The sequence below is a fragment of the Raphanus sativus genome, chromosome 5 (genome assembly GCF_000801105.2).
Source record: "Raphanus sativus cultivar WK10039 chromosome 5, ASM80110v3, whole genome shotgun sequence".
NCBI lineage: Eukaryota > Viridiplantae > Streptophyta > Magnoliopsida > Brassicales > Brassicaceae > Raphanus > Raphanus sativus.
In genome coordinates, this window is record NC_079515.1 from 24,337,440 (window position 1) to 24,360,706 (window position 23,267).

The 23,267-nt window shown below is 35.4% G+C and overlaps 6 protein-coding genes across 6 annotated transcripts in view; 3 read left to right on the forward strand and 3 right to left on the reverse strand.

Moving 5' to 3' along the window:
• Nucleotides 1-9,698: 9,698 nt before the first annotated feature.
• Nucleotides 9,699-10,152, forward strand: LOC108861154 (transcriptional regulator TAC1). The gene has a single exon (XM_018634981.2). The coding sequence runs from the start codon at nt 9,699-9,701 to the stop codon at nt 10,116-10,118; it is 420 nt and encodes a 139-aa protein (XP_018490483.1). The 3' UTR covers nt 10,119-10,152.
• Nucleotides 10,153-14,102: 3,950 nt separating this feature from the next.
• On the forward strand, nt 14,103-17,753 carry LOC108860293 (wall-associated receptor kinase-like 15). The gene is made up of 3 exons (XM_018634192.2): nt 14,103-14,918; nt 15,018-15,072; nt 16,435-17,753. The coding sequence occupies exons 1-3, from the start codon at nt 14,103-14,105 to the stop codon at nt 17,496-17,498; spliced, it is 1,935 nt and encodes a 644-aa protein (XP_018489694.1). The 3' UTR covers nt 17,499-17,753.
• A 580-nt stretch (nt 17,754-18,333) lies between these two features.
• On the reverse strand, nt 18,334-19,251 carry LOC108856859 (CASP-like protein 5B2). The gene is made up of 3 exons (XM_018630756.2): nt 18,902-19,251; nt 18,684-18,816; nt 18,334-18,601 (listed from the first exon to the last, which is right to left on the reverse strand). The coding sequence occupies exons 1-3, from the start codon at nt 19,030-19,032 to the stop codon at nt 18,401-18,403; spliced, it is 465 nt and encodes a 154-aa protein (XP_018486258.1). The 5' UTR covers nt 19,033-19,251; the 3' UTR covers nt 18,334-18,400.
• A 10-nt stretch (nt 19,252-19,261) lies between these two features.
• The window catches only part of LOC108857383 (universal stress protein PHOS32), a 32,053-nt gene continuing 28,047 nt past the window's right edge, over nt 19,262-23,267 (reverse strand). Inside the window, exon 5 of the mRNA XM_057010337.1 lies at nt 19,262-19,271. The gene's annotated coding sequence lies outside the window, so the exon portion shown is untranslated. The remainder of the gene's footprint in view (nt 19,272-23,267) is intronic.
• Nucleotides 19,886-21,948, forward strand: LOC108856858 (aldo-keto reductase family 4 member C11). Its single transcript, XM_018630754.2, has 7 exons — nt 19,886-20,145; nt 20,222-20,272; nt 20,549-20,625; nt 20,715-20,802; nt 20,978-21,253; nt 21,333-21,581; nt 21,667-21,948. The coding sequence occupies exons 1-7, from the start codon at nt 20,026-20,028 to the stop codon at nt 21,751-21,753; spliced, it is 948 nt and encodes a 315-aa protein (XP_018486256.1). The 5' UTR covers nt 19,886-20,025; the 3' UTR covers nt 21,754-21,948.
• On the reverse strand, nt 22,094-23,141 carry LOC108856860 (40S ribosomal protein S21-2). Its single transcript, XM_018630757.2, has 4 exons — nt 23,004-23,141; nt 22,625-22,699; nt 22,404-22,536; nt 22,094-22,296 (listed from the first exon to the last, which is right to left on the reverse strand). Exons 2-4 carry the CDS (start codon nt 22,672-22,674, stop codon nt 22,225-22,227), a joined length of 255 nt encoding a protein of 84 aa, XP_018486259.1. The 5' UTR covers nt 22,675-22,699; nt 23,004-23,141; the 3' UTR covers nt 22,094-22,224.

Consider the following 23,267-nt stretch of genomic DNA (forward strand, 5'->3'; position numbering starts at 1 on the left):
GGTCTATGCTGAAAGTGAGTTTCGCACTTCCATCAATTTTTTCTTTTTTTGAAAAGAGCCTTCTATGCATTATATTAGATAAAGAAAAGATACAAGCCTTTAGGCAGTGTTTTGATTTTAAGGAACCAAGAAAGCAGCATGTTAAGAGAACACACAGCAGTAAAATAGATCAGAACATGAAAAAACGCCAGTATGCTGAAAACAAGTGGGGATATAGGACTCATCAACATGAAGCCTTAGGATTGAGAACACAGGGTGTGATGATCAGTAGAGAACCAAAGTTGCAGCATCCTAGAGGAGTTCTTTGTGTTTTGATCTCTTCTACTAGCAATCCGGTTCCTGATAGTGGAGTCAATTTGTAAGAACAGTGAATCACAAGACCTAAACGAGGAGTTGTGCAGTCTGTTGTTTCTCTCCATCCAAAGATAGCACATTGTGCACTGCCAAGCAAGTAGAATCAGTTGAGTGGAGAACCCCTTAGCAGGAAGAGCTTGGAGATCGATCATAGTCTGATTCCAATCCTGCGATGGTAAGAACTGACACCTCTGTGCAACCTGTTGCCATAGGTTCCAAGAGTAGCTACACCGATAGAAGAGATGATCCCTTATTTCTGGTGCAGCCTGGCAAAGAAGACATGATGGATCAGTATTTATGCCCCATTGAATCATTCTATCTTTTGTTGGGCATCTGTTGAGGTAGAAGAGCCAACATAGAAAGCTATGGCGCGGGATGCCTCCTTTATTCCAAACCGATTTCACCCATAGTAGGGGGGTAGTAGCTTCCCTGAGACAGTCATAGAAGAAACCAGTAAAGAACTTGGTAATAACAACTCCATTTATCTCCCACACATAAGAGTCTTCATCATCAGTGAGAGATAAGGTTGTTAGGTAGGCATGAAGAAGCACTTGATTCTCTGTTCTTGCTGGTGGCAGATTCCAGGCACCATCCACAAATAGGTCCTCCAAGCGAGTATCCAAAGGTATACCCAGTCTAGTTATGTTTCCTTCATTTAAGAAATCCAAGAGTTTCCCATAAGGAGACCAATTATCCCACCAAAAGCGACAGGTAGAGCCATTTCCCACTCTCAACTTTACCCAACTGTAGATAGAGTCCTTGGCTTTGAGGATTTTATTAGCCATCCAAGAGTAGTTGTTTTTCTTCTTTGTTGTCCAGAAATTGGCTAATGAGCCTCCAAGAATTTCCTCCCTATACCCTGCAACCCATATTGAACCGGCCTGTGAAAATAACATCCATACCAGCCTCAGCATACATGCTTTATTCCAGATCACCAGGTTCCTTATCCCCAATCCACCCTCTGACTTCGGCTTCGTAATTGTTTCCCAAGCAACTTTAGCTGAGTGACGTCCTTCTACTGAGCCTTTCCAGAGAAACGAACTACACATAGAATTTATCTTTCCAATGCAGCTCTTTGGTAATGTGAAGGTAGAGCACCAAAAATTATTTATTCCAGCCACTACAGTTGTAAGGAGCAACAGTCTCCCAGCATAAGATAGAGAACGTGCGGACCAAGAAGTGATTTTACTTTTTATCTGTTGAAGTAGAGGTTCACAATTTGCAAGCGTTAGCTTTTTAGTGCAAAGTGGAACACCAAGGTAACTGATTGGTAAAGAGCCCTGAGATAAACCAGTGGACACATCTATGGTGTCGGTAACTTCTTGAGAGACTGCAGAGGTGAAGAAGCTAGTCTTAGTTCGGCTAATAGCAAGACTTGAGACTTCCTGAAACTGATGGAGCACCTGAAGAACACACTGCACAGACTCCACTGAACCATCAACAAAGATAAGGAGGTCATCCGCAAAGCTCAGATGAGTTAACCCTGCTTTTTCACACTTAGGATGGAATTTCAGTGCATCCGAGGAGGCTGCAGAGTTGAGCATGGCAGAGAGACAGTTCATCACTATCACAAATAGGTAAGGCGAGAGGGGATCACCTTGACGAAGACCCCTTTTCCCTTTAAAGTATCGATGAACTAAGCCATTATAGCCGACCGTATACGTTGGAGTACATATACAAGCTTCTATCCACCTTATAAAAATCTCAGGGACTTCAATACTCCTTAGACAGCTGAAAACAAAATCCCACTTGACCGTATCAAACGCCCTCGCAATCCCACTTCCATCAATTTCCGATCAGGTTTCACTTAAATTAAAAAAAGTCTAACAAACGATTCAAGCCTAGCTCGTTAAAGAGCGTAAGTAACAGAAGAAACGTGACGAGCCCGAATCCGTGCCTTATGACATTTGTTTTATTTTTATTTTTTGGACTAATGTAAAATTTTATTCACCAGAAAATCTTTAAACAACAAGTGGATCTTTGATTGAAAAGAAGAAAATGACATTTGTTTTAACCGGTAAAAGAAGTATGGATGATACAATGGTTCACAATTAATGTTTATGGATGGGATGAGCTAAATCTGCATTGCAGCGAATATATGAATATTCTGAGAAAGATAGAATGTACTCCTTTCGTTTTATATAAGTATAGTTTTAGTTTTAACTTTTGTTTCTTTATAAATATCGTTTTATATTTCCAATATATATTTTACATAAATTTTCCAATTTTTATCTTTATATTTAATTTATTAATTAATAAAAACTTACAAAAATTACATTAAATAGGAGTAAAACAGTAAATTTGAGTAAAACAGTAAATTTAATAATAAAAAAATTAATTCGTGTGAAAAATCTTAAACGGTACTAATATAAACAGCTATCTTTTATTTCATTTAGAGTATTTTTGGCTATAAAAGAAGATTTTTGTTAACCAAATAAATGACCGATTTTTCTTTTGAGAAAAGAGAATATAAATAACTTAACGATTTCAATAACGTTTTGTAAAAGCGAACTTGATTCTAATATCGAGCTCGTCACATTTGTTAGGACATCTTCAATTTCACTCTATTTTTTACGCTAAAACAGAGTTTAGAGTAAAAAATATTCTAATAGTACTCTATTTCTCACTCTATAATAGAGTGGAAAATAAGTTTACTCTAAATATATACTCCCTCCGTTTCTTAAAGAGTGTCGTTGTGACATTTTTCACACAGATTAAGAAAGTTGTTAAAATATATGTAAATTGTAATTAATTATACCTCTTTGACCAATAGTATTTTAGATAAATAAAATTATTTATAAAATCAATGCAGTTTGCAATTAATTTTCAGTTGAAAGTTAGTATAATTTACATTGGAATTGTAAAGTGACACTCTTTGTGTAACAAGAAAATGAGCTTAGAGTGACACTTATTATGAAACAGAGGGAGTAGTAAGTTATTTTTTTGTTCATCACTCTATTTTCTACTCTAAAAATAAAGTACCATTAGAATAAACTTTATTTCTATTATAAAGTCATTCTATTTTAAAATTAAAAATAGAGTAAACAATTGAAGATGCTCTTATGTCATCTTTTTACGTCGATTTATTTCTATTGTAAACGAGATTTCCAACCTACTCATCCTTTAGTCGTTCTTTAGACATAGGCCTGGGCACGGATCGGATATTCGGGTTTTTGAAGGTATTTGTGATTTGCTTCGAATGTTACGGATATCTGATTTTTCGATTTGATTTGCTTCGGAAAAATACGGATATTCGGAAAAACGGATATCCGGAAAATAAATAGATATTTGCGGATATTCGCGGATACTTACGGATCTCTCATTTGTTTTGATTAATACAAATAATCTTAAAAATTTGATACAAATTTGTTTTGTAAAATATATTTTTTGCATGATATAAAAGATAAAAATTAAAAAAAGCAATGAATCTTCATATTTTGTAAATTTTTAAACTTAGTTAAAATTATAATAACACAAAACTTAAAAAAAAATTATAATTATCGTAAATATTTTCTCTTCCTTTTATATAATACTTTTATATAAGTAATAATATGAATAGAATCTATCAAATAATATATTAGAATAATAATTATATAATTTTATACATTTAAAACTTTAAATATAATCAAAATATACATGTATTTATATATTGACGGATCGGATCGGATATTCGCTTCCCAAAATTTTAATATTTGTGATTTGCTTCGATTTTGACGGATATTGAATTTTAGTATTTGCTTTGCTTCGAAAGCTTACGGATATTCGGAATTTTCGAATCGAATAGCAACGGATAACGAATCAAATCAAATTTAACGGATAAAATGCCCAGCCCTATTTAGACATAATACCAAACTCACTATTCAACAGTTCATAATACGATAATCACTTTGAGAAAATAAAACCTGAAGTTCGATGACTAGTGTGAATGGAAAATAAATTTGAGGAAGAAATTCTTGGAAACGTTGTTTTCAGAAAATTGAGTTTTTGAGTTTTATTTGGATTTGGTCTCCACAATTTCCAAAGCATCTCTCGTTGACCAAAAATAGAAACGGTCTATACTATAATCTATTTTAATATTATGAAGATTCTCTAATGACGAAGACTTTCAGGATATCGACAGAAATATTATTCTTTCGACATTTCTAAAACTAATATAGTGTAAACAATGACAAGATATCAGAACACATGTTAGCTTGAAGGTGTAGATTACAGACAAGCGAAAAAAGAAAGGCTGAGATTTGCTGTGGAATATATCGTTTGCTCCTTTTTTTTGAGCAACTATCGTTTGCTCCTCTAAGATGAAAAAAGCTGACATTAAGTAAAAATCCTATAAATTAATAAATATTGAAACTTCAGTATTTTATTAATTTATAGATTTATTAATTTACAAAAAATATCTTTTTCTATTTGAAAAGATATTTCTTTCAAATAAGAAACATAATTAATTTTAGTATATATTTATTAATTTTCTTTTGAAATTCGGTGTTTATATTAGTTTTATTATGTTATCTGGTATATAAAATCTGATTCATAGAATTTAAATATGGTTTTAAATATAATTTTATTAAATCTCATCAAAATATATTAAATATTAAAAATATAAAATAATTTTATTATGAATATAAAATAAAAAGTATAATGGTCGGTTTATACTTATATAAAATATATATAAATATAAATTATTAATTTATAGTTTTAATGAAACTGTATATTGACATAGGATTTTGTAAAAAGTTAATATCTTATTAGTTTATCGATTGTGTCATATTTTCAACTAGTTCAACTTGAAACCGGAAAATTTATTATTTATGTTGTTTATTAAGTTACAAATATTAGTTTATAGAGTTTCAACTGTATATGTATTTTTGTTTTTATTACAAATATTTTAAGAACATAAAATATTATTCCTCTGCTTATATTCTTCTTTGAATATTATTGACTGTAATTTTTAAAGGATTTTTAAAATACTGGGAATTTGAGGATATACTTTGAAATGATTAATGGGTCAATAATAAAATGAAACTGGTACGCAATTATATTACCTGTTTAAGTGAAAGAGATGCAGCAGAGTGAAGAAAATTCAAAGAGAAAAGGATCGAAGAAAGAAGAAGTGAATATAAACAGAGTTTCTTTTTCTAGAAACAGAGTTCCGCCTTCTCACTAGAGCACAACCGCGGCGATCTGTGTTTTCCGGCCGACGGAGGGGTTCCCTTAGCCCTCGTCGGTCCGGCTTCTCTTTGTTTCTCGTTTTTATCTTTGTTTTTTTTGTGTCTTTCCTAGCTTCCGGCGTCACATCCTCTTCGTGGTGGACGTCTGGCTTTGACTCCGGCGTCGCATCCTCTTCATGGTGGACGGCTGGCTTTTCGGCGAATGATGTTGTGGCTTCGCTTCAGGCGGTTTGATGTCCAGTGAAGAAAGCAAAGGGCTAGTAGTTGGTGACTTCGGTGAATCTGAATGAGACCTCGAGATTGACTCGATGAGGCTCTCCGTTATCAGAGTTCATGCGAAAAAGATGAAGTTGAATGGGCCGGCAATCAATTAGTTTCGGCATGGTTTCATTGTCCCGATGAGGCGTTTGTTCGGCGTTCTCCGGTGGAGACTCTAGATGGTGGCGAAGCGGTGGGGTAAGACGCGTGTTCTTCGGTTGGCGAGACTTCAACACGTGTCCACTTCGTGCCTCTCAATCAGACGCGTGTTTCAACGCGTGGAAGCCTACTGATTCGATCACATGATCGGTTTGGGCCAGTGTTGGATCCTTGTAGTTGGGGCCATTGTTGGACCATTTCGTTTTAATATATGTGTGTATGTTTTTGGGTCTCTCTCTTTGGGTTGGACTTTGTATCCTGGACTTGTAGATCCATTAATAATAATCATAAATGGAAAAAAAAAAGTGAAAGAGATACCACAAGATACTCGTGATGCAATAACAAACTATTGTTTGACATTTCTCCTTGGGATGAGTAAGATTCATGTGACTTTAATGAAAACGTGGGCTTTTATCCGCACACGTACACCAAAATATTGTTGATTGTTACGTCGTAGTTTAGTTGTTGGTATGATGGTATTAGTCACATATCTTTGACCAACACCAAAATAATACAAGAATGAAATATCTTTTCTCGAGTAGTGTTGAGAACATGAATACAAATACGAATACATTGACACAAAAATGTAACCGAACTTCTAGTGTGCTATTGTAATATTGTATTTACCCTCAAATATGACATATTGTACACGATCAAATTCTTTTTTTTTTCTGTTTTTCTTTACACGATCAAATTCAGCTTATGCTTTTGAAAATTTTTTGGTTATAAACTTATAACATTTTCTAATCTATATAAAATTGTCTAAAAATTATTATCAGTAGAAAAAAGATGATCAATAACTACTCTGGTGATCTTAAAACTCGTTTACGTGTAGGAAAACGCGATTTGTGAGAAAAGGAATCGAGACGAAGGGAAAGAGAAAAAACAACGACTTTAAGGAGTGACGATGATAGTGATGGTTATGAATTAAATGGACAAGTGGTCAAAACTTGTCCACTATCTCTTGGAAGGAAGGAACTTCTCAATTCAATCTTGACCGTTGATTTTTTGGTGTCAGTCAAATACATATATGATGGTCGGTCTAACGATATGATCCCATCTTTTAAAGTTTCTTTGGATTTTGACCAAAAAGAAAAAAGTTTCTCTGGACTTTTAATTTTGTTCCATCCCGACTCAAATTGATTACTATGTTCGGACTCGGAAGTATAAAACAGAGCAAAACAAAGAAGATTTAAAAAATCGAAAATAATAGATACAATTAGTCAATTACCGAAGAGAGAAACATTGGCGGATCTAAAATTACGGGGATTTGAAAGATTTTAAAAAAGAAAATTATAATTCTTTTTTTTCAGAATTTAGGGACATATATCCATGACAAAGAATTCCAATTTTTTGGGATCAAGACCAATGTTTCACTAGCCAAACACCATGCAGTGTTGATTCAAAAGTTCTTAAGATGTCATTAGATTACATATCCGACTATCCCCCCAGATTTGGTGGACCACAAGAAAACCAGGACAGACATGAATGGAATGGCATTAAAAGATTAATCAAAGGTGGTGTGAATGTTGCGCGCAGTTGAAGTAATATACTTACTAAACTGCTAGAAATAATATAAATGTTGTTGGGATTGTAGTACTGGTCTAAACAGTTATATTTGTAGATACACAAGTAACATACTTACATATATTAATTCATACACACATGTTAAGCCTATGTCATATACATGTATCACACATGTAATTTTACCAAAACATAATAAAGCCATAAACTATTATGAATTTATGATCAAGCATTCAATCCGGGTAGTTTTATCTAACATACTTCTTCTTTCTTCATCATTTGCAAAAAAATGGTCCGTCCCTAAGAGACGATTAATGTGTATATTTTCCCACTCTTAAAGACGGACCACATGCATGGCTGATATTCATGAAACATACATCTCTAAGCAAAAAGTATACAAACTCGAAATGTATAGTAACATTAATTTTTGTAACTGATACTTAAGTTTTGGTTTAAAATATAGTAACATTTCTAGACATGGTAGGTGCATTCTATCGATAGGCGTTTTAGTAGTGTTTTTTTTTGAAACACTTTTATTTTGAAACACTAAAAAATTGTAGGGCTTCATTCTAAAGGGAACCCTCCAAAAATTTTCGAAGGCCCAAGACAAGTTTAAGCCCAGGAGGAGGCTTGGGGCAATGAACGCCGCCTCGGTTGGTACCTCATTAGCTGCATCATTGCTGCAAGCGCAAAGATGCGTTTTAGTAGTTTTTATGCTGTATTTTTTGTAATTTTTTTGTGCTGTATTATTGACAACTGTATGCTAGTTTCTTAGAGTCTTAAGAGGTTAGTAATAGTAGGATGCATGAATTACAATCATGAAATTGTACGACCTGCCATGAATCGGTTTGGAATAAATTAATATGCGTGTGCGGGGTGTGCCTTTACACAAGGCCATAACCGTAGAGCATCAGAATAAAAATAACATCATGTAGAAGAAAGAGAAGAAGGAAAAAAAATGCACTTAAGCCCAGGCCAGACCCAACGCTTGTATGTTAAATCAAAGAGAAAATTACCCAGATTAAAATTTTGTTTTTAACCCATTAGATAAAATAAACCAACAAAAGTTCTTGTAAATGTTTTTTTTTCAAATAATTTCTTTAAGTGTTTCAAATAAACTATACAAGGTTTCGTAGATTTAGTGTGACATAATACCATCATGTGTTTATCTTTTGCGCAAGTGAGAATCTATCTACGGTATTGGTGGAAATTCATTAGTAGAGTTGTATATCTCAAATTAAGTTGATACTCCGAAGTTGTTAACGTATAGTAGTGATCGTATTATTATATCTTCCGTTAACAAGTTTTTGGTGATAATCTCGTACTAAAATTCTTCATATCTCAATGTTATATATTCTGAAAACTTGGGTATGGTATTGCCGTATTGGTCATAGATAATAGTATTTAAGTTAAGTATGATCAAGACGTCTAAAATCATATTCCGACACTTTTTCTTTGCGTTGCAGATAAAGAAAACATGTGAAACTCAAACATTGAAAAGTCGGCAAATGAAATGTTCGAATTAGAACTATTCTTCGAATCTTCCAAAGCATGACCCTTTTCACATTCTAACCATGGAGTTAATATAATCTTTTGGAGATTGTAATGTTTGTCAATATCAGTTAATTGTTGGATAGTTCCAAGACACTATTGCAGAATTGTTCTATACAGTATATAGTTTCTCGCATCTTGCTTAAGGAAACTATACGACTTACGCGTATATGAGATGTATAAAGGTGAAATAATATTTAAGTTAACAAGTTATTAACCAAGGAAACGTCGTCATCATCATTTAGCGTATGAGATGTATCCTGTCGGCTTATCCGAATTTGAACTCGAATAATGGTAAATCAACAACACTAATACATACTATCATTTAGCTCAAACCAAATTGAAAAACATTTCTTAAATATTTTTAAACAATATAGTAATTATTGTCGGTTGATATGTTAGTATTATATACCAAGGCGAAATGTAAACACTAAAGCCAATAAAATGACCAATCATCACATACACTATCTAAAAGTCGACAGACTTTTATATAACAATGACCAGGGTCCAAAGAAAAAAAAAAAAAACAATGACCAGGGTCAGATTCACAATGTATACACTATATATCTAACCGTTCTCATTATCCAACATTACCTTGTGATTAATCAAATTTACACATCTTCACAAATCAAAACACCCCTTTGTATTTGATATTCGTTTATATACTCTCGATCATATACACCAATGAATAGAAAATACTTGGCTCGACGACCATATTCATGGTCTGGACAATCAAGACCTTACATATGCGACTTTTGCGAGAGAGGTTTCTCCAACGCACAAGCTTTAGGAGGGCACATGAACATCCATAGAAAAGACAGGGCAAAGCTGCGGGAGGCGAACCTAAAAGAAGATCGTGAAGACTCCATATGCAGCAGTTCAAGAACTCGGTTCCAGCAGCAAGATTTGATTGAACTGCCTTTCTTCGTTGATAAGATAAGTACAACAAGAAAAGAAGACAATGATAAAAGTGGAGACTATTTGGGAGATGAAGAAGAGAAGAAAATTAGGTTATTTCGAAAAGCTTTGTCCCAACGTGCAGAAGTGATAGATCTTGAGCTTCGTCTAGGACTAGATCCTTATAAGAAATCACCAAGTACGTAATTATGTGAAAAGTTTAATCACCAAATACGTATATATGTAATTATGTGAATATTTTTTCGTTCGTTTGGTTTGATTTGATTAGAAATTGATTTGTTAATAGAGAAAACTACCAAAATAATCCCGAACTTTCAAAAAAATGCCAAAAAAATTCAAACTTGTATTTAAGCAATTTAAATCATCAACTTTTCAAAATTGACCATTTTAATCTTACATCAATGTTGACTCAACCATTTAAACTCAAATAAAGTCAACAGTTAACTTTTCATTAACATCCGTTTAGTTCAATATGATGCCGTTTTGAAAAACACTCATCTTCATCAAAAAAAAACCAAATCGAGAACATAGACGCAAAAGAAATCTTTCCTAAATACTTTATTTCCTTCATGGAAGAAGAAAAGAACACACCAAATTAATGTTTTGGACAAACTAATAAGTTCAAACTCACGATTGTATCTAACATTTGGTTCCACATAGTACTGAAGTTTTGTCAGTTCTAGAGATGGAACAGCAGGTTATGTATACTACAACTAACAAGCCTTGGGATCCAGCTGGTACTGCTACGGCCAAGACTCCATATAAAGACTCATATGACATTGATGGAGAGATACAGTGAGAGGGAATCAGACAGTGTTGCTGGTACATCAAAAGTTACAGATTCTGTAGAAGTTACTTGCTTATATATGAGTTTGAAGTTTTTTTGGCATTTTTTTTGAAAGTTCAAGGTTAATACTACACCTAAGCCAACATTGTATGTGCGTAATGGTATCTGATTTTGATGCGTTTTTGTATCACAATAGTTTATTGCCAGGAATGCTTATATGTAGATGATTATTTAAGATTTATGCATTTTGTTTTAAATCTTACGAAACACAAATACAAGATAGTAAGCAAATATCTATTGTTCTTTTTTTTTTTTTGCATAGCACAGTATTAATTTAACATATTTAGTTAGAACTTAGCAAGTTGTTGATACAAAATTGAATTATCATCCATTTTTTAAATAAGATTTCGTTCAGGACTGACAGATAAGAGTCAATGACCACTAGAAAGAGTTTTGAGTTCTAATGTCTTAAAAACAAACCTATAATTATTTTTTCGAGTTATAATTTTTTGGTTTTGAAAAATTAGAAATTTGGAAAGAGTTTTGGTTTTGAGTTATAATTTTGTACACTAACTTGAGTTTTCCCAAACCAATCACCAGATCCAACAATGCACACATTTTCATGTTTTACGTCTCGTGAAAGAGATGCTTATATAGGTTTTACAAAAGCTGTACATACATGATTTTTGATGTATGTGTTTTATTCAAGCTTCCCTGTCTTCATGTTTGTTTTAAGGGACAGAGTTTTAACTTTGCATTGTGTTGTCAGAAGGTAAATTAATTTACGCAACATAACAATAAAACAGTTTTGTATGACATAATCCTTGGCTTATTTGGATGATTGCGAGATAGTTGAATTCTTATAGATTGTCAGCAATCAGCATGAACAAGAATGGGAACAGCGCTGTGCATTATGTAATCGTTTTAAAAGAGCGATATATATATTAACTCACACATTGCTTAGTGTAATATGACCAGTATGATCCCTTCTTTCTGAATATAAAGGTGGTTAAACTAGTAGGTTGTTCAATATTTTTATCTTTGGAAATCTTTGTTTAGTAAACTCATGAGAACAACGTTTTATCCCACTGAATTTTGTGACAGTGACCGTGTCATGCCATCAATAAATGTACAATATGATCAAACTGATTTATTAACTGTCTAAATATGATTAGTTGTTTTTAAAGTCGTACATGTCTAAAGTTGCGAGTAAACTGCGATAAGGAACCGTGGCATGACCACTAAGTAGCTGTATTAGTATTGCAATTTGTTTCAAAACGTTGTATCAGAAACTTTCGTTGAAATCAAGTTTTTATGTAATAACCCTAGAACCGTGATCTTAGTATTAGATTCTCAAATAATAATTATTCAACAAACTATTTCGTTAAATCCCAGGTCACAATTTCATATACGCCAAAACTGTAAAAGAGCATGAACGCTAACTTGCACTCAAAGCAATCATCTGAACAATTGGATCGAAAACAACAATCTTAATTAACTACAAAGAAATCACTTTAAAACCAAGGAACAAGAATCAGAATAATCTGGACACTTCGATATTCGACGGAGTCACAAAGACTGTGAGCCACTCATACATACATATCGCCTTCAGCTTGTCCAGGAATGACAATCAACTGTGCGTCTGTGTGCGTAGACCATCCGTATATTTTCTTTTATAAAAACCAACCAACATAAAATCAATTAGTTCTGCAGGATTTAAAACCTGATCATATTATGCCCTTTTTAAAAATAATAATATTAAGAATAATTTGTGTATGGAAAGGAAAGATACACAAAGTAGCTTAGGAAAGCGGAGGTAGAGAAGCAAAATGGCATATGTATACTGCAAAACAAAGTCAAGATCCAAGGACAAGTATACATATGTATCGAATGTGAATCAAGTTATGATTACAAGATTACAAAATTAAAAATTAAACAACTGTAACGCCCTTCCATTACTTCTTTCCTACTTAAATATATAATGTAACAACTAGGGGAAAAACAAAACAAGAGTGTCACTATAATTGCAATACTATATGTTGGAGGGCACGAGATTCCATTTAATATAGATGGTATGGACAGCCAAATGTCAGTAAGATTACTTATGTTTGGTGATTAAGGATCTAAGATTCTGTTTCTATATGTCAAAGGATTCTAGAGATCTGTGACTTTGCTACCTTTTCGGTATATAATGTGTTAGACTTTGCTACCTTATTTCAGACGTTTTAAGGATTCTGGAGATCTAACGATTTATAAGAATTGCATTTTAAAATTTTTAGAAAGGGTTGATTTGTTCTTCGTCTAACACCTGCAAAGCACGTTATGCCCTAAGTTGTACACTTGTTTAGGGGTATATATATTTTTCTCATATCTAGCTAGAGTGTGTTTTTGAATATCTGTCGTGAATTAGTGTGTTGATCATTTTAGAATTGCAGCTTTCATTTAAGAATATGAATTGCATATTAGAGTTACAGCCGAACGCTTTATCTGAGTGTGGTTACTAAAGTCTCATTACCAGTTACCACTACGGGACATGATTTCACCCAAGGTTAGCTTAGTAAATTACATGCTTGGGTTGATTTAGCACTAAAATACTTTATAACTGGCCAGTTGGCTACTGATCACAGAAGTATAAAGAAATATTTACCTCGGAACTCATGTCACGTCGCAGGAGGTTTTGTCTCGTTGTTCCAGCGAAGCTTTTATTTTGGTCAATCCAGTTGCAATAGAAAGTTTTCACAAATTTTGCCAACTATGATTAAATTTTAAATGATATCTGAAAAGAATATTACATATCAATACACGCTCCGACGCACATCCGCAACCAGTTCATTCTTATTATTATTTTTATTTTTTTGTAAAAACAGTTCATTCTTATTGAACGATTCATCTTTGAAGATTATATAAGCTATATGATTTTCCCCACTCACAATTTACTGAAGTTGACGTTTTAAATAATAAAATCATCGTACTTTCACATATTGTATTGTGAGGTCTTTCAAATAAAAGAAAAATATTATACACGCACGAAAAATACAAACGTACAAATGAATACGTACATAGATACATGCATGCAATAAAAAAACGTCTTCCACATGTCGTCTACTCATGAACGAATTTCTTTAAGAAGTAAACAAATCAGAATTTTGTATCCATTCGAGATATCTGAACGCAGCTTTTAATGTACCATGATGCAATCGGGACATTGAAATGATCTATTCGTTTTACTCTATGACAAAAGATAATAAAACAAGTATTGATTATAAGTTATTACTTACAAGTTACAACTAATCTTCTTTAACGGAAAAATAGAAATCATAATACACAGCTAATATACATACCTTCCACACCCTGAGAAAGCACCCGCCCATAATAAAACAAAAATGGAGTTTCCATTGCTCTCTTGCTTCTCTCTCAGCACATTCACTCTTCTCATACTTCTCTCGTTTTCTTCTACTGCTGACTCTTTCAAACGATGCCCTAACTGTGGCTCCACCCGAGTTCCATACCCGCTAAGCACAGGACCCGGTTGTGGTGATCCGGATTACAAGATCCGTTGTGACAACCGCGGTTCCTTATGGTTTGATACCCTCAACGGATCAACCAATCCGATCAAACTCATTGACCCCTCAGGCCAACGGTTTGTCCTCGTTCCACCAGGGTTCGAACCCAACACATGTGTATCAGTCGATATCAAGAGCCACGGTATTCAGCTAGACCCAAACCTTCCTTTCAATGTAAGTAGTAGCAACACAGTTATAGTCATGAACTGTACGAAAGTCGCTCGAGATGATTACCTCTCTCAAGGTTTCAACTGTTCAGATAATAGCTTGTGCCACAAGTTTCTAAATGAGAATCCTGAGGCACGAGCTAAGTGCCGAGGAGTGACATCGTGCTGCTGGTTTAAGACCGGTGCATCGGTTAATACTTATAAAGTTTATAGGGCTAGGGAAGATAAGTGTACAGCTTATCAGAGTTTTATGAATTTGGATCTGACGATGCCGGTTAGCAAATGGGGCGAACAGGCCGTGGAGATACTATGGGAAGCTCCGAGAGAGCCGGTTTGTAAGATACCGGGAGATTGTACGGATTTGGTGAATTCGGTTTGTTCGGTTGATCCAAAGAGTTTAGGACACAAGAGATGTTTATGCAAGAAAGGCTTACAATGGGACCCAGTCAACGCAGTATGTGGAGGTTCGGTTTTGTTATATGGCATTATGGCCTTTGATTATTGAGATTTGAGTTGTGTTTTCATTTTACTAAATGCAAAACTAATCTTTGTTTTAATTTTAGGTAAGAGGTGCTCTAACGGAAAGAAATGCAAGCGACGGAGCAATTTACCTTTAATCGGAGGTAAATCAAGTCCTCAAATTGCATATGCTAATCATGATTATCGACGGGTTAGATTCGGTTGGGTAATTGATAAACAAAAATTACTCTAGTTGAAGCTAAATGTAGGAAGAAGCAAACCAAAACATAGGCTTTTAATTTGGATATCAATTTGGCATCTGATCAAGTTTGTACGGTTTAACCAATGTTTCGAAAATCCGACCGGATACCGACTCAGTATAGACAATAGATACTGGTTGACAAATAAAACCGGTTCAACCGATCAAACTTGATTTTTTTTTTGTTTTTTGTAAATTAGATATATTTACCATATCTCCACCAAAAGATAGTTCAGCATATGATGTATTTTGTGTTTTTTTCATTAGCTAGAACAATAAATAAAAATTTAACTATATATATATATACAATAAACGAGTGAAAATTGAAATTGATAAACACGCAAATGATTAGTCGTATTTATTTATTTTTACAATTAAGAGCCAAAATAATTTTTTAAACTATCTTGCTTAAGAAAGTATAGATAAATAGAAAAATATTAAGATAAATATAGTCAAACACTGATTATATAGTATTAAATTTTCATAATAATTAAAACATATTAATTATGTGTTGATTTTAGAGTCAAGTTTTTAAAATGATCGGAATCACTGTTTTTTTTTGCTTTTTCTTAAATTTAGATTGTAAAACAAATCGAACACGGTTTATCAAATAGTCACAAATGAACTAGTTCAACTAATCGATTCAGTCCGATTATCGAAACACAGTGTTTAACTTTCTAAATTTTATTTAGGTTTTATACATTGTAAGACCGTATGTATTACTCCCTCCGTTTCATTTTATTTGTCGTTCTAGACTTCGACACACAGATTAATAAAACATTTAATTTTGTATATTTACTAGAAAAACATCATTACCGATACATCTAACCAGATTTCAACCAATAGAAAAATAATTTAGAATAAAAATCAATAAATTTTGCATTGAAATCATAAAACGATACTTATTTTGAAACGAAAATTTAACTCTAAAATGACATCTAATTCGAAACGGAGGGATTATTTAAGATGTTTATTTGAAATATTAATTTAGATATTTTAATCTAATTTTCTCCATGCTATAAAGTTTGGTTGATAACTTTTTGGGTTCAGGTTATATTTTATATCACCTTATAAAATTTATCAAAAAATATTTTTATAATCTGATCGGGTTTGAGTTTTGTTGGGATATTGTGTTTCAGAAATTTTGGTTTACAAAAAAAAATTGTGTTTCAGAAATTTAACTCGATAAACAATAGAACTCGGATTCAGGCCGGTACGGTTCGTTTTGGTATATGATATGGACTGATTCGGTTTAGTTATTGAACAGGTTTAGCCGGAGGTGTGGGCGCCTTACTGATCGCCGGAGGCGTAATGAAGATGATAATCTCGAAGCAGAATCGGATCGTCGCCGGAAGCCAATCGTGGGCGAGCATAAGGAAACTCCACCGTCACCTCCTGAGCACAAACAGCGCCGGACTCGACAGGATCTTCTCCGGCAAAGAAATCATCAAAGCCACGAACAGCTTCTCCAAATCCAACCTCCTCGGCTTCGGCGGATTCGGGGAGGTTTTCAAAGGAGATCTAGACGACGGGACAACGGTCGCCGTGAAACGAGCCAAGCTTGGGAACGAGAAGAGCATATACCAGATCGTCAACGAGGTTCAGATCCTCTGCCAAGTAAGCCACAAGAATCTCGTGAAGCTCCTCGGATGCTGCATCGAGTTGGACATGCCGATTCTTGTTTACGAGTACGTGCCTAACGGAACGTTGCACGAGCACATCTACTGTAATAGAACAACGTACGATCCTTTACCATGGAGGCGCCGCCTGGTGATCGCTCACCAGACGGGGCAAGGACTTGCTTACCTCCACTCGTCGGCTTCGCCTCCGATATTCCACAGAGACGTTAAGCTGAGCAACATTCTCCTCGACGAGAATCTCGACGTTAAGGTCGCCGACTTCGGGTTATCGAGACTAGGGGTGAGCGATGTGAGCCATGTGACGACGTGCGCGCAAGGGACGTTAGGGTATTTGGATCCGGAGTACTATCTTAACTTCCAGCTGACGGATAAGAGTGACGTGTACAGCTTCGGTGTGGTGCTGTTTGAGCTTTTGACGTGTAAGAAGGCGATTGATTTTAACCGGGACGAGGAGGATGTGAATCTTGTGGTGTTTTTGAGGAAGGCGTTGAGAGAAGGGAGATTGGCGGAGTTGATTGATCCGGTGATATTGAAAGGAGCGACGGAGTTGGAGATGGAGAGTATGAAGGAGCTTGGTGTTCTTGCGGAGCGGTGTGTGAAGGAGACGAGGCAGAGTCGGCCAACGATGAAAGCTGCTGCTAAGGAGATTGAAAGCATTTTACATGGACTTGCTTCTGTGCCGTGTGAATGAGAATTCAAATTTTTGAAAAAAAATTGTTTTTTTTTTTTGAAAAAAAATTGTAAAACGAAGTTTCTTTGTGTTGTCGTATAAGAATTTCGTATATAATATGAGATGACAAGAATATAGACATAGGTGACGTGCAAGTGTGCAGTTAGAAAGAAGCTGTTATTGGGTGGTTATGGCGATGGAAGAAGCGATTGTATTATCCTTTCAAACAGTGTATTCTGGTGATGCTCCTACGATCTAGACATCTTCATGATGATCTCGATGTTACTAATTGTCATGGTTTTGGCTCTTATCCAAAGACACATACTTTTTTTTTTGAACACAACCAAAGACACATACATAGTGCTCTTTTTCTGTCTTTCTTGTAACCAAAGAAAACAAATCAGAGAAGAAGCTCGTACCGACAGAGATTGTGTGTTCCAAACTTCCAAGGAAACTGAACTGCTCGAGGCAGTAGTGTGTCTTGCGCTGGACACTGTGACCAAGGTTAACAACAACAACCTTTTAAATTTTAGGTATTCCGGACCTTTGACCCATATAGTTCTGGGCTGAGGTAGCTATTTGAGACCACCTGAACTATCAATGCCTTAGGCTGACAAGATAACTAGCCCAACATGTGTGTAAATTTTCTAGCGCTGGAAGCGACCAGTTGCAGAGTTTCGGGCCTTTGCTCCCAACCCCTAGAACCCAGCCGCTGGGTTAAGGTAACATCTTTGTGTTTCTTGTGGTCAACGTATATAGATCAAGTTTGATGAGTATCGTTAGATAAGGTGTTGAATGTTAAGCCAGAGAAATATTTAGAAGTTGTGATATAAGCTTAAGAAAACAATGATGGTTTTCATATGAAGCTAAATGTTACATGTCATCTTAGCCAGCTTACAATTGTTTCTTCACACTTGAAGAAACTAAACCGAAGCATAGATCCAAAATGAGACATGAAAGGAAACTGCAATTTGAACCCAAGTGACGAAAGAAAGCGCCACAGCAACTCCATACCTAAGACATGAAAACTGGTCATGGACATCGCAACACTCGACATCTTTGGCGTATAAAACTACAACTCCTGCTGATGAACATGCAGCTGCAAGAGATAACACTGCAGTCACCTGCGCTTCAAACAACAAAAACAATTCAATCATTTATAGAGAGTCCAGCAAGGAGCAGCTATCATTAGGAAAGAAACCGTACCAAGTCGCCACCGAGGAATAAGCTAACCAAGATTGGGGTTTGGAGATCTTTCTTATACTTCAGAGCAGAAAGATAAGCACATGCAAGCCAGAAACTCCACGTTGCTTGAAGACACATTGAAGCACTCAAGTAGCTGAAACAACCAAACAGGGTACTGATTGAAAATCCGACAGCTAAGGGATACAAAAGGTTGTTAAAGAGAGAATCTAAAACTATACTGGAAAGCAGTGCGGTTATAGGACTCCGTCGCAGTGAGCATAACGGACATTGATGCGGAAGCAGAAAGAAATTGTCCGATTCTCAGTATCAGACCACACACAGTTCCTGGACCTCCGATAATCTTGCTCATCTCAGTCGATTCTGATGGATCAGCTAGGAAATTGAGGAGCCAGCAAGAAACTCTAGCTTTTAATTTTTGGAATTTTGGCGGGGAACAGCAGATGCAGAGTATGGTAGCCACTTTTTTTTTTATGAAACCCTAGCTTTTACGAACGCTAGAAGATTATCGGCATTTGTTGTTGTTGTGTGCAATGTATGATCGACACTTAAAGATAAGAGTTTCCGAAATTGCTCTAGTTTCGATTATTAAGCTCCTTCTCCCCGTCTTTCTTCTTTTTGACATTTACAATTTTTTTTAAGCTTGCTTTTAAGTTCTTGAGCTAGTGGAATAAGGTAGCGTCTGACGTGGCTCCCAAATTTTTCTGTTTTGGCTTTTTGTTTATGAGGTTTTAATTAGCGATAACACAATCAACACTCGAATATTCGCTCAGATTTGGTTCAAGTTTTTTTGATTAGCGATGGTTTAGATATTTTGCTTTTTTCGGAATTCTGACAAGATGGTGTGAGTAGTATAAGGCTTCAAGTTCGGTTAGTATCACTGAGTTCTACTTTTTAAAATTGTCAAAAAAATATTTTATTTGCTCAAATATTTTTTATTCAAAATATTTAGTTATTTGAATCTGTAACATTTTACACAGATTTGATTTCGTATTTTAATTTTTAAAATATGTTATGATCTTATTCCGGTTCAGGCCGAGTTTTGGTAATATATCTGAACTATCACGATTTTCTTACAAATCGAATTTAAATTTTTAGTTTTAATTTAGGTAATTTATTTGGTATTTCCATTGAATTTTAAACAGTCGTAATTAGTAGGGCTAACTAAGCAAGAGATCACTGTAATACGTAGCTTAGAATATGCACCGTTAGAATTCATCCACGTGTATGTAACCTTGGCCATCGCACGAACAAACCTCACGATTTTCCCGCTCTATCAATCTGGTTGAGCCCTGAAAACCCCAGATCTAAAATCGCAATCCTAAAAGCTCCGAGTCTCTGAAAAATGGCGAACGAGATCCGATCCTTCGAACTCAACACCGGTGCAACGATCCCATCCGTCGGTCTCGGGACATGGCAGGCTGCTCCTGGCGTCGTCGGCGACGCCGTCGCCGCCGCTGTGAAGGTTTCGTCTCACGATTTTTAGTGATTGAATTGGAAAAATCGTTTCAATAGTATAATTGTCTTTTCTCGTTTCGCAGATTGGGTATCAGCATATTGATTGTGCTTCAAGATATGGCAATGAAGCTGAGGTAAATCCATTATATGCCTCAACAATCTGAGTTTGTGTTATTTTCTAAACCTTACTTATCTGTTAAGCTTATAGTCTGTGATAGTGTTTTAGGTCTCATGGACTATAGTGTATAGTATGATATGATCATCCTTATAGGACTATAGGATTGGCTAATATACAAGTAATCTTACAATGGACACACACTGTCTTCTTAACTAGCTTTAAAGTGTGTTGGCTTATATTATATATACTGGATTCATGGAGATATTGACAAGGCGCCCTATTGCAACTGCAGATTGGGAAAGTTCTGAAGAAGTTGATTGAAGATGGCGTAGTGAAGCGTGAGAAGCTGTTCATCACATCAAAGATCTGGTATTTTGTTCATAGCTTTACTCATTTTCAGTTTTTCCCCTTTCGCGTCTGCTTGTCCTCTAGCTTTTGATTCTGTCCGTGAGTCTCAGGTTGACTGAACTCGACCCACCGGATGTTCCTGAGGCATTGAACAGAACTCTACAGGATTTGCAGCTTGACTATGTCGATCTCTATCTCGTAAGCAATGGCTTCTTCTTAAAAAAATTAAAAATGCTGCTTTTGTTTATTTTTCTAAAAGTTTGCAAAAGGTTTGTTAAAATCTATTTTAAATCCAGCTTAGAGAAAGAGTTGAATCTCTTGATTAGGAGCTGTTATTATGCCTTGTCATACTTCATTGGGTCTTTCATTCTAGATGCATTGGCCTGTTCGGTTGAAGAAAGGCTCTGTTGAGTTCAAGCCCGAGAACATTATGCCTATCGATATTCCTAGCACGTGGAAAGCAATGGAAGCACTGTATGATTCAGGCAAGGCGCGAGCCATTGGGGTAAGCAATTTCTCTACAAAGAAACTCTCGGATCTCGTGGAGGTTGCTCGCGTTCCTCCAGCTGTGAACCAGGTGGAATGTCACCCTTCGTGGCAACAACATAAGCTACATGAGTTCTGCAAGTCCAAAGGGATTCATCTCTCTGTAAGTTCGAACCACTTAACATTGGCCAATTCATTATAGTCAAAGCTTCATTTTTTCCCCTACATGTGTATTGTCGCAGGGATATTCACCATTGGGTTCTCCAGGAACAACATGGGTGAAAGCAGATGTTCTAAAGAGCCCGATCCTGGAAACGGTGGCTAAAGAACTCGGTAAGTCTCCCGCGCAAACCGCACTTCGATGGGGTCTTCAAATGGGTCATAGCGTGCTTCCCAAAAGCACAAAGGAAGCGAGGATCAGGGAGAATTTCGATGTATTGGGATGGTCAATCCCAGAAGAAATGTTTGACAAGTTCTCAAAGATTGAACAGGCAAGTAAAAAACCACACTACCTCTGCAAATTGCGATCCTAATGAAGAGTCTAAACATTGTTTTGTTGTTGTATTCACTGTGCAGGCTAGGTTAGTGCAAGGTACATCGTTTGTTCATGAGACGATGAGTCCTTACAAGACACTTGAAGAGCTTTGGGATGGCGAAATTTGATGTCTTTTGTTAAATTTCAATGCTTAACCATTTCCCTCTGAATATGGAGAAAACTATTTTTCCACCACTTTTCTCATTTGATAATAATAATACAACACAGTTCAATAGCAGGTTTTATTAATGTATTTCCTCTGTTTTAAAAGAACATCATTTTGAAATTATTTTGTTTGTATAAAAGTATATTTTACCATTGTTTTTATCAGTATGAAATATACCACAAGAAACGGAGAAAACCGGGAGTATAACACAAATCAATTTCAAGTTATCAAGTTCATGTGGCATAATCATCAAGCTGAGTGAGATGGCAGTTATCAATGTATAATCAAGAGAACTGATTCAATTGGCACCGAAACTTAAAATATCTTTTATAGATCAGCAAAAAAAGAAAAAAAAAGACGCGAGTTCGTAGCTAGAAAATATTCAAAGAAACATGGCAAAAACAACAAGAGAGGGCAGCTTATAGATTAATCTCTATCTCTCACTGTTGTTTGGCTTCGACTTCTTCTTCTGCCAGAGCCTGTCAACGCCACTGTCTGCGTCTCCCTGCAATTTCAGTCCAAACGGTTACTAGACAAACACAATAACCACACACTTCGCTAAAACAATTCCCAAAGATCAATACTAGAATTAGAAGAAGAGCTATAACAAACCTGAGCACGGACAAAGCCGCAGAGAGCGAGAGTGGTGAACTGGCCAGTGTAGATACCATCGGCGTCAAGATGACCAATGTTAAGCTGAACAGAGGCATGATCCTTTGAGGTGATCAATCTGTTTGTGGCCGAGCTGCAAAAATTAGTCAACCAAAATAATCAGCTAAAAGATTAATCAAAAATAGCAAACAACATAGTGTAAAAAGAATAAAAGAGCTTACCATTTCCTTGGAATGTAAAGCTCGGTGACGACTCCTTCCTCGTTCTGCATGATTTCTTAGCTTGGAAAAATCGATCTGATACATAAGAAAAAATAATGTCTGATGAGCTATAGAAGTTTGTTTTCAAACAGAGAAAGATTCGCTAGAAACAGATGAAAAAAATGAAGTGAAGAGTAAGCTTAAGCTCCTAAGTCCTAAAATAGACATCGTCAGATAAACATTTAACGAAAAAAATGAAAATGGAGAATTATACACGAAAACGAATGCAGCACAGCTATAAATCTAAACAAACCAACTTCAGAACAATGATTCCGATAGTTTCACGGAGAAAATAACTGGAATGAGGAGATTAAGAAGATTAAGAGCCTAAGAAGATAACCTGAGCAGAAGAATAATCTAATCGGAGAGAGCAGTGCGGCGGCGTGGAAAAATAGACTGAGAAGCAATTTATGTTATTTATAGTCATGGGCTGTTAGGGTTTTTTTGGTTATATGAAAAGGAACGTTAAAGACTGTTCTACCCTTCGTATGTAATCGAACCGAACTGAGCTGAACACATGATAGTTTCGGTTTATTAGTAATCCGAATGAGAACGTAAAAAATTGAAATACTACGGTTCCAGCTAAAATCGAATGATCTGAACC

What these genes read in the sequence shown, in the direction of transcription:
- LOC108856859 (XM_018630756.2), bottom strand. Translation starts at nt 19,032, where the DNA reads ATGAGCAAGATTATCGGAGGTCCAGGAACTGTGTGTGGTCTGATACTG. An exon ending in TATAACCGCACTGCTTTCCA is followed by an intron (nt 18,817 to 18,901) that starts GTATAGTTTTAG and finishes TGGTTGTTTCAG; the next exon opens with CTACTTGAGTGCTTCAATGT. An exon ending in TATTCCTCGGTGGCGACTTG is followed by an intron (nt 18,602 to 18,683) that starts GTACGGTTTCTT and finishes TTTGAAGCGCAG; the next exon opens with GTGACTGCAGTGTTATCTCT.
- LOC108860293 (XM_018634192.2), top strand. Translation starts at nt 14,103, where the DNA reads ATGGAGTTTCCATTGCTCTCTTGCTTCTCTCTCAGCACATTCACTCTT. An exon ending in ACGCAGTATGTGGAGGTTCG is followed by an intron (nt 14,919 to 15,017) that starts GTTTTGTTATAT and finishes ATTTTAGGTAAG; the next exon opens with AGGTGCTCTAACGGAAAGAA. An exon ending in CAATTTACCTTTAATCGGAG is followed by an intron (nt 15,073 to 16,434) that starts GTAAATCAAGTC and finishes GTTATTGAACAG; the next exon opens with GTTTAGCCGGAGGTGTGGGC.
- LOC108856858 (XM_018630754.2), top strand. Translation starts at nt 20,026, where the DNA reads ATGGCGAACGAGATCCGATCCTTCGAACTCAACACCGGTGCAACGATC. An exon ending in CCGTCGCCGCCGCTGTGAAG is followed by an intron (nt 20,146 to 20,221) that starts GTTTCGTCTCAC and finishes CTCGTTTCGCAG; the next exon opens with ATTGGGTATCAGCATATTGA. An exon ending in TTCATCACATCAAAGATCTG is followed by an intron (nt 20,626 to 20,714) that starts GTATTTTGTTCA and finishes CGTGAGTCTCAG; the next exon opens with GTTGACTGAACTCGACCCAC.
- LOC108856860 (XM_018630757.2), bottom strand. Translation starts at nt 22,674, where the DNA reads ATGCAGAACGAGGAAGGAGTCGTCACCGAGCTTTACATTCCAAGGAAA. An exon ending in CTTTACATTCCAAGGAAATG is followed by an intron (nt 22,537 to 22,624) that starts GTAAGCTCTTTT and finishes TAATTTTTGCAG; the next exon opens with CTCGGCCACAAACAGATTGA. An exon ending in GCGGCTTTGTCCGTGCTCAG is followed by an intron (nt 22,297 to 22,403) that starts GTTTGTTATAGC and finishes CTGAAATTGCAG; the next exon opens with GGAGACGCAGACAGTGGCGT.
- LOC108861154 (XM_018634981.2), top strand. Translation starts at nt 9,699, where the DNA reads ATGAATAGAAAATACTTGGCTCGACGACCATATTCATGGTCTGGACAA.